At 41.2% G+C, this 10,000-nt stretch overlaps 1 protein-coding gene across 1 annotated transcript; it reads left to right on the top strand.

Annotated features, from left to right (window-relative positions):
- Positions 1 to 1,233: 1,233 nt before the first annotated feature.
- Positions 1,234 to 9,803, top strand: LOC311057555 (homeobox protein MSH-D-like). Its single transcript, XM_084074540.1, has 2 exons — positions 1,234 to 1,695; positions 7,525 to 9,803. Exons 1-2 carry the CDS (start codon positions 1,284 to 1,286, stop codon positions 7,986 to 7,988), a joined length of 876 nt encoding a protein of 291 aa, XP_083930666.1. The 5' UTR covers positions 1,234 to 1,283; the 3' UTR covers positions 7,989 to 9,803.
- The last annotated feature ends 197 nt before the right edge of the window (positions 9,804 to 10,000 follow it).

Raw genomic sequence — 10,000 nt, 5'->3', positions numbered from 1 at the left:
AAATGTTAAGTGAACCTGGTTTCTACCCCTCAAAGATGTCTGCCGCTACCGAAAGACACTTGTTGACGCCCCCTTCAGGATTTTTGGCACGCTCTATACATATATGCATATATATATAATATTATTTTATTATATTATATCTGCAGTCGTGTGTTCTAGTTTTTTCCGGAGGGCATACAATTATGCTCAACATGCATGTGGACGTGGTCGTGGTTACCCTCGCGCGTGGTCAATGGATGCAATGGTTAGTAGAGGGCTATGCTTTTTATAAAAAAAATCTGCACGTCATACTACGTATAGGCTATAGCCAGGGTTGAGCTGTAGGGGGTACGGGGGGGGGGGGGTACGGCGTACCCTTAGTTCTGACACTGTGGGAGCTGGGGGCGCGCGTGCACGCACCGTCAGCGGCGGTCTTTAACGCCTTAAAGTTTAAAAACAATAGCCTCTCAAGGTTCGCGCCGTCAGTGGCGAGCCGTTCTCAATAGCGTCTACCTGGCTGCTTTGCATAACATTAGGCTACTCGAGAAAAGACACGGACTTGAATTGAATGTGTTTCCTCTCACAATGACAGACAACATCTCTGCACTACAAGGTGTGAAGTGGATCGCTTAGCAGAGGACCCAGTTCTCTGAGACAAGACAAAGACAAGTTGTCTGATTATTTTAAGGCCTACTTATGTGTGGGTGAGTCTATGTAAAGGGCTTTTATATAAAATTAAAAGGAAAATAAAATAATTAATTTGAAACAAAAATAAAAACAACAAATTAACAATGCAATAATAATACAACAAAATAATAATACATATGATTACATTAATAATCACATGTTGAATACAGTATTTCAACTAGCACTGAGCTGAGTGGCTATGTGCGCGCACGTGCGCGCGCGTGACGTCATAAAATACAGTACCCTTAGTTCAAAAATCCACAGCTCACCACTGGCTATAGCGTAATACGATAGAACTCTCTATGGGTAGAACACACCACACCACTGTTTTTAGGATATACCCAGGACTTTACTGTCTGGTACACTGCACTATGGCGACATCTGGAGTCACATAATTCCACGGGTCACCGGTGTCTGTGTAAACGGCCATCCCCACACTCCTACAAGTTGGTGCGCGGCAGCGATTGGCTGGAGAGTTCCTCCATCCATCCCCCGTAGAATCTTCTCGCCTCGATCACCTCCTCATACACACACACACGCACACACGCACACGGTCCTCCGGCCAGGCTGGGAGACACAGCAACAGATCTGGATTTATTTAACCGTTTAAACAAAACATGGATTCTCGTTTGATTTCGCGGACGGACATTGATCAGAGCTCATCTGAGGAGGACCAGCAGCACACAGACATCATGGACCACCAGGAGAAGAAGGAGAGAGGTTCTCCTCCTCCTCCTCCTCCACAGAGATGTTACCACCATCCCTTCAGCGTGGAGGCTCTCATCATGAGATCCACCACCGCTAAAGCCGAGCATCATCATCACGCCTCATCGGCGGTGATCAGAGCGGCACAGAGCCGGTATAGTAGCCTCCTCCACCACCGCGAGGAGGACCGGGAGGAGACGTGCAGTCCTCCCGGGACAGGGAGCCTCAGGCCCGGCGCGCCGTCGCCCGTCAAGTCGGAGACGTCCGATGAACCGGAGGACATGGGAGCCTGGGTGCTGAGCAGTCCCTTCTCATCACAGAGCCGTGAGTTATTACCTTGTTAGGTTTATTTACTTATGATAATGTCCAGTGGTGGATAAAAGTACTCAGATTTTTTTTTGTTTTTACTTTAAGTGAAAGTAAGAGAGAAATACTCTGTTTAAAGGAGGAGTTCACCCAACAAATGACTTATTTTCTATCAAATGCACACCCTATGAAGCCTTGAATCCATGGATTATTTTTTGTTTTTGTCGCATTCCTAAGCTAATAATTTGATTCCCGTCTCCTACCGGCTAATGTATCCGATATAGGAGACACAAAATAGATTATTTGTGTCTCCTACTGGAAATACACATGGTCATCAAATTATTGTCTAGGAATGCCACAAAAACAAAAATAAATCCATGAAATCAAGGCTTTATGGGGTGTGTAATTGATAGAAAATAAGTCATTTTTTGGGTGAACTCCTCCTTTAAAGTCCGGAATTCAACATTTACTTGGGTAGAAGTGCAAAAGTTTTGGTATCAAAATGTACTTAAAGTACCAAAAGTACAGGAAGTACTCATTATGCAGAATGTTCCATTTCACAAGTTTTCAAATGTATAAAATGTATACAAATCTTTTGTAATTAGCAGATCTACAAGCTCACATTGCATGCATGTGAGCTTGTAGATCTGCTATTTTCAAATGGCAGAAATGTATATAGAGCTGTGGTTAATGTGGTTAATGTATGTTTTGTAATGATAATCAAAATCTACAAAGTAACTAGTAACTAAAGTTGTCAAATAATTGTAGTGGAGTAAAAGTAGGCCTACAATATTTTCCTCAGATATGTAGAGTAGAAGTAAAAGTATTGCAAATTGGAAATACTCCATTAAAGTAAAAAAAAATCCTCATAATTGTACAATACAGTACTTGAGTAAAAGTACTTAGTTACTTTACACGACTGTTTACATATGTCTGGACTGTATTTGATCACATTTCTTTGATACTGACTGTAAGGTACCAAATAGGTCTTTACAGTGGTGGGAATTAATATAGGCTATTGGACTTTAGATAGCCTACACAGTGGTTCTCAAACTTTTTTCATGTCAAGGACCCCCGAAATTATATGTATTTGGCTGCGAACCCCCCATCTCGAAAATAATTTTGTGCTAGCTATTTAAAAAAAATAGCAGATCTACAAGCTCATAGCTTTGCACGAAGTGACGCGCTATGAGCTTGTAGATCTGCTATTTTTGAATAGCCAAAGTATAAAATATGGTTAAAGTAGTTAAAATTATTGTGACTCTATATTAACACATTTTGCTGGGGGTCCCCGGACCCCACTTTGAGAACTAATGGCCTACACATTGACACAGGTACTACACAGGTACTTTTGATTTACTTGATTATTTCCATTTTGTATTTATTTGTATTTGTTTTACCTATACTCCCCCACTATCTCAGCGACAGATAAGCTATTGTATTGTTATTTACTCCCCTACAATTATTTGACAGCTTTAGTTACTAATAGTCTACTTTGCAAAGGTAGATCATTCATAGAAAACATACATTAAGTGATAAATGATTATCTATCACATGGTTAATCTACTCAGCAGTAGGTTTAGGCTAATTAAAACCAGCCCCACCTTTAACCAGCTGCAAACAATAAAGTGACAAACACATTAATGCATTAGTAATTACAATCCGATAATAATGAATGTGAAATGGAACATTCTTGGGCATTTTACTTTTGGACCTTTAAGTATAAATAGCCTATATTGAAGCTGATATTTTTGTTGTATTACTCAAGTAAAAAAAAATAGAAATGCAGTACTTTTACCTATAACAGAGTAGGACTATTTCTACATTGTGGTAGGTAGGCTACACCACTTTGTTTAACATACTGTAAGTGTTCTGATTGAACGAGGCACTGATTGGATTGGATTAGATCAGCTGTTGATCATGTAGTCTAGTGCAGTGATTGTCAACCGCGGTAGATGGTACAGTAAGTGTACCGCGGATACTTGCGAGGTGTACCGTGAGCTTTGAAGAACGTGTGAAACCAGCCCCTCGAGAACAATGACGCGTCCGTCAATCGATACGGCCGTCATCCGGACCGTTTCACACTCAACCACGCCCGAGTCCATTCAGTGTAGCCGCTACACTGAATATTATGTGAGAGTGAGTGTGTGTGTGTGTGTGTGTGTGTGTGTGTGTGTGTGTGTGTGTGTGTGTGTGCGCGCGTGCACGCACGCTCGTTGTGCCTCGTTTAAAAAAAAAAGAATCCAGCAAACAGCCCAAATAAAGTAGTCCATTTAAGTAGATAGGGACAACACTTCTTGTCGAGGTAAGCACAACATTTTAGATCCATTTTAGAGAGTTTAAAACTATCAATTCTAGCGGAGTTTGATGCTAGCAGTTAGCGCATAGCAATGACATATGGTACTTTTTTTGCCTTGAATATTCATGAAAGGCAGAATGACATGGTTTGTTTTTTGCCTTGAAAGCAATGAAAGGCATACAATGTTGCTATACTCAGTGTGCCAAAATAGTATGGCTTTCATTCAGACAGTATATATTTGTAATGGTCAAGGTTTCTTTATACCTGCCCAATAATCTGTGTGTATATGTATATGTATATGTATATATATGTATATATATATGTATATGTATATATATATATATATATGTATATGTATATATATATATATATATATATATATATATATATATATATATATATATATATATATATATATACACACATATACATATACATACGCACCATATATCTAGGTGTACCCTGGGATATTTTGGCTAAGCCAGGTGTACCTTGGCACCAAAAAGGTTGACAAACACTGGTCTAGTGGATCCCAAACTTGTCAGCTCCAGACCCAACAGAGAAATGTGAAGTCTCCCCAGGGCTCAAACTAGTGAAAATAGCCGATCTACAAGCCCGCGCATTTAGATCTGCTATCTTCTTAAAAGTTTTTAGTTTTCGTTTTTTAATATTTATGATTATACATTTTTTTTCATCTATGAAATTCTCTTGAAAAAATGTTGGAAATGTATATAAAATTTCCGTAAACGTTTTTTTTTTTTTTTTTTTTTGTTTTACTTTTAGAAAATCTTTTGAAATTATAATTATTTTTTTGTTTGTAGTAAATAAATCATTAAGCCTGATTTGTATTTAGCTCAACGCATGAACGTGCCTTGCACCGGTCCAGCTCACGCCGTGTGTGACGCCCGTGTGAGCTTGTGGATCTGCTATCTTCTGTTGTGATTGACAGGTTAGTTATCTGGCCCCTTATAACAGTGTAGTGCAGATCAAATACTTTTCACGAGCTACTGTCTCAATACAATGTGCCATGTGTATACAATTCAATAGCTTGTTTTGGTATTTTGCTAACATTTTGCGTCAATTTGCTTATTGTCCATAACATTTATGAACAAATGAATGAATACATGAATGAATGAATAAATAAGAGAACATATTTTATCATGTGGTAAGTACACACATTGTCTTCGTAAGAGGTGAAAGTGATCATTAGTTATTGTGAGAATGTGTGTTTAACCTGTAGAATGCTATGTTGACACAGGAGTTCCCAAACGTTTCCATGTCCCAAATATCCATGGGCTCTGCAAGGCTGTGGCCCCCCTATTGTGAAATAGCATTTTTTTCTTAAAGAAGGGGAAAATAGCCAATCTACAAGCTCACAGCGCAATGTGTTCTTAGCTAGATAGTTCGACTCGGTTCCACAGATGAATATTCTGAAAATAGCAGATCGTCCATTTTCACAATACTGCCTCTGTATTATTTGACAATTTTGCCAATTTGGTATTATAAAGGTCTTAAAAGTCCTTTAGAAATGTGCAGATACCCTAAACTGCTGAGTGAGAAAACAATATTGCACATTAAGCTAATCATCTGGGGGAAAAAATGTTAATATTAGTGGAACTGGAGGAGTTTGTTTGTTTTCCCTCTCCTTTCCATTAGGCGTCCCCTGGCGACCCCTGGTGGCTCCCATGGGTGGCGCGGCTCCCACCACAGGGCTAAGCAGTTGTACTATAATCCATACATTGTCAGTCACTATGACTGATTTCAGTCATTTGGATGGGTTCCATACAAGGCACTATGTCTTATATAGAAGCACGACCGAAAATAGACAATCTACAAGCTCACAACGTGTCGCTCTGCGACACGTTGTGAGCTTATAGATCTGCTATTTTCGGTTGTTTGTCATTTTAAGATTGAAGAGTATTTGCAAGGTTGCACGGTCATGAAAACCCTGGAAAAATGTTGTAATAAACGTTTTTTAATAAAAACTTTTCCAGGCCTGGAAAAGGTTTGGAATTAATCAAATGTTTTGGAAAATGCTATTTATTTTCTGAAAAACATGTCTAACATTACGTGAAATATATGTAGTAACATGGTCAAATTTAGTGCTGCGTGAGAGCGGCCTAATGTATTCGTCACACGTGACAAAAATAATAGATCCACAGGCTAACAACATGTTGCACTGTGATATATTGTGAGCTTGTAGATCTGTGATGTTTTTTCACGTGACGCCTTCGCCCGAGTCTGTTTCGGTGCATTGAAAGCACACTGGAGTAAGAGACTCATTATTGCACCATATGAGTGCTATAGGCCTAGACATGGGGTCAAATACTTTGCAAAAGTTATGGAAATATATTTCAAAAATAAGGTTAAAGCCTCACTCTGCTATTTCTTCAACTGGTTGGCTGTACGTAGAACAGCAGAAACATTTTAGAATTTTGAGAATGATAATACCTAAACATCATAATTCTACCTAATCGTGCCTAATCGTTTATGAACCTCTGGTGTGGGAGGGGGCTCCTTTCATGCTGTTCCACGAATCGGAGATTTTTGCTTTGACTCATTAAAACCGAGCAAGAATCTGTGTCATTTTAAGATTTAGCGTTGGCTATTCAAAAATAGCAGATATACAAGCTCACAGTGCGTCACTGTGTGCCGCGCTGCAAGCTTGTACATCTGCTATTTTTGAACATTTTTGAAAAATCTTGAACACAAATCTTCTCTTCTGGGGGGTCCCTGGCACAAAACATTTTGAGAACTACTGATTTAGGCATTTGTAGAATCGGCCTCAGGTCTTAAAGGAGTAGTTCAGCCAAAAAATGTCTTATTTTCTATCAATTACACACCCCATGAAACATTGAATTCATGGAGATTTTTTAGTTTTTGTCGCATTCCTGAGACAATAATTAGATTACCGGTGGAAAGATGCTAATGTATCCAGTATGGAGAGACCGCCGGTCATCAAATGAATGTCTTAGGAATGCGACAAAAACAAAAAAAAAATCCATGAATTCAATCCAAGGTTTCATGGGGTGTGTAATTGATGGAAAATGTATAGAAAATAAGTAATGTTTTGGGTGTTTTGAGAGAGAGAAGAAGCAGGGACCCCCTACTCTATACTGTATAAAATTGTGTTTCAGATTACCTTTTTTTTAACTTGGTCTGCTCTTTTTTCCCTCTACACCTATACCTCTTTGCCAAAAATAGCAGATCTACAAGCTCACTGTGAGCTTGTAGATCTGCTATTTTTGGCTAAAGTTCTCCTTAGAATAGGGATGCATAGGGTTCAAGTGGTTAATGCGAAAAAATAAATCATATCACACAAAGATTTGGCGGATCCCCTGTAGTAACGCTGAGGACCCCCTAGGGGTCCCGGACCCCCTGTTGAAGACCCCTGCTTTAATGGGTTAAAACCATGATTATGTATCTCACACGCACACACACACACACACACACACACACACACACACACACACACACACACACACACACACACACACACACACACACATTGAATCATTGTCCTTGTGTTTCTCTCCCCCCTAACACAGGCCAGGCGAGTCCCAGCAGCAGCTTCCCGCTGCGGAAGCACAAGACCAACCGCAAGCCCCGCACGCCCTTCACCACCGGGCAGCTGCTGGCGCTGGAGCGCAAGTTCCGCCAGAAGCAGTACCTGTCCATCGCCGAGCGCGCCGAGTTCTCCTCCTCGCTCGCCCTCACCGAGACCCAGGTCAAGATCTGGTTCCAGAACCGCCGCGCCAAGGCCAAGCGGCTCCAGGAGGCCGAGCTGGAGAAGTACAAGATGGCCGCCGACGCCAAGACGGCGGCGGCCGCGGCGGCGGCGGCCGTGGCGCTGCACCCCGGGTTCACGTTGCCGCTGCCCCTGGGCGCCATGTCGCTGTACGGACAGTCGTACTCGGCGTACCAGCACCACCAGCACAGACACTTGCTGCCGCTGTCGCACTTAGGACTGTACTCGGCGCCTCTGGCGTACAGCATGTACCATTTGTCTTAGCCGGGAAAAAAACGTCGCTCGCGTTCGGTTTCGAGTTTAACCCTGTGATTCTCTACTTTTTTTATTTTTTGTAATGCCAAGGACCCCCTAGTTTCATATGCATTAGACCAGAGGTTCTCAACCTTTGGGTCTGGACCCCGGCTTGTAGATTGTAGCCAATCTACACGCCGAGCTTGTAGATTGGCTATTTTCCCAACATTTATCTGTGGAACCGAGTCAAACAAAAACGCAATGCCTCAATCCCAAGTGCTTGTCAGGGTGGGGGGTTCCCAGTTCAAATTTGATTCTTTTGGGGGGTCACAGCCTGAAAATGTTGAGAACCACTCCATTTGATACTTGTTTTTTCCTTTCTCTGGGACCCGAATCTACACTGTAAAATATCCCAGTACTTATTTGACTGAGTGTGTACAAATGTGGGGACTCTTTGGTTCCATTTGTACGCTCTCTGAGTTACAGACCCACCAGAGGCAATATAGACGGCTTGGTGGTGGCCGGACGTGACTTTTGAGAACCAGTGGGTTAAAGGAATATTTCACCCAAAATGACTCCCCCCTCCCCTATCAATTACTCACCCCATGAATACTTGAATACTTGGAGTTAACAGTCTCGTGCATGGGCGGGGAACGCGCCTGGGCGTCCAGTTCGGATTCAACGCAAGCTCAGTTCACACTACATATTCTGCGTTTTTTTAAAGTAATGAGGATACGGAAGGTTGCAAGACACTTGAATGATACTGTTTATAAATAGATGTTTTACATTGTTTTTCTAATGGTGGACCCCTATATTTTTTCAATTCATCAACTTTTGCCTCTCGTTTTTGGATTCTTCATTCACCGTAAAGGAATGCGACAAAAACAAACATTCTCCACGTATTCAAGGCTTCATGTTATGAGTAAGTGGGGAAAAAAAGTAATTTGGTGGTTGTAGTATTCCTTTAAATAATGGTTTGATATGTTTGAGGCCTTCCTTCAACAAAAAGAGACACGAGGACGCTTGTTTTCTATGCAATGTTTCCACTTTTAAGCATTTAAACGCCCAGGAACTGAATTCAGGCTCTCCTTGTGGGGTTTCACGTATTGGAAGTCATACTCAGAACTATTTTCAGCTACCACGTCACAGGATAACAACATTCTCGTCGCTGACTTATGGTAGGCCTGTGGACACGTTTACACGACTCCTGTCACTGAAGAACAGCCGGGGGCCATAACACTGTCTGTCTTCATTGTTTACTTCTGTGATAACTGGACCTGTCTGGAGGAGAGACTGGACATGTGACAGTGACCAGGACATTGTTTATGGAGACTACAGCTTGACGGTTCAGATACAAGTGCCTTTCTCTCTCTCTGCAGATGGAAGTTATGCAGATGTTCGCTCTGTTTGCATCGGCTTTCACTGTTTGGCTACTTAAACCCTCGACTTAGCAAACTACACCAAATATCTCTGCTGGGGTTCAAGTGGGTAAGAAAGAAAGAAAGACAGAAAGAAAGAAACTTTTATACTTTGTTGTATGACGGTGTCACATGGCAAAAAAAAAGCCAATCTACAAGCAAATCCGCAATGCGTTGTAAGCTTGTACGTCGGGTAAATTAGACCATTTAGAACTTAGAACATTTTTTAAAATATTTTTAAAATGTCTTCAATTTCTTTTTTTTCTTTTTCTTTTTTTAACTTTATTTGGAATTCTTTTATACAGAGGAGAAACTAAACTGGCATGCCTGGTATCACTATCCTCCTTTTCAGGTTGTAATTCAGGTCCTGCACTTCCACTTCGGTCCTCCATATGTTTGGACTTCGAACATGATGTATGCACACAGTACCGGCCTCGGGGGACACATGGGATCCGGGGGGGGGGGGCATTTTGGTCCATCTTAACCGGGAACGCATCTGTGTAACCACTTTAACCATCTTGTGCAACTCTTTGAATATATATATAAATATTTTTCAAACTACATTCTTAACTCAATTTTTTGCTTCTGGGAGTCCCTGGAACAAAACCTTTTCATGTAAAGGAC

This window comes from Gymnoscopelus microlampas (assembly GCF_963454915.1).
Source record: "Gymnoscopelus microlampas genome assembly, chromosome: 12".
In the NCBI taxonomy this organism is placed as follows: domain Eukaryota; kingdom Metazoa; phylum Chordata; class Actinopteri; order Myctophiformes; family Myctophidae; genus Gymnoscopelus; species Gymnoscopelus microlampas.
The sequence above is the reverse complement of the archived record's forward strand: the minus strand, read 5'-3'. Positions and strand labels throughout refer to the sequence as shown.

Coding starts and splice junctions, on each gene's coding strand:
- LOC311057555 (XM_084074540.1), top strand. CDS start 1,284: ATGGATTCTCGTTTGATTTCGCGGACGGACATTGATCAGAGCTCATCT. Junction 1,696..7,524: donor TCCCTTCTCATCACAGAGCC/GTGAGTTATTAC, acceptor CCCCTAACACAG/GCCAGGCGAGTCCCAGCAGC.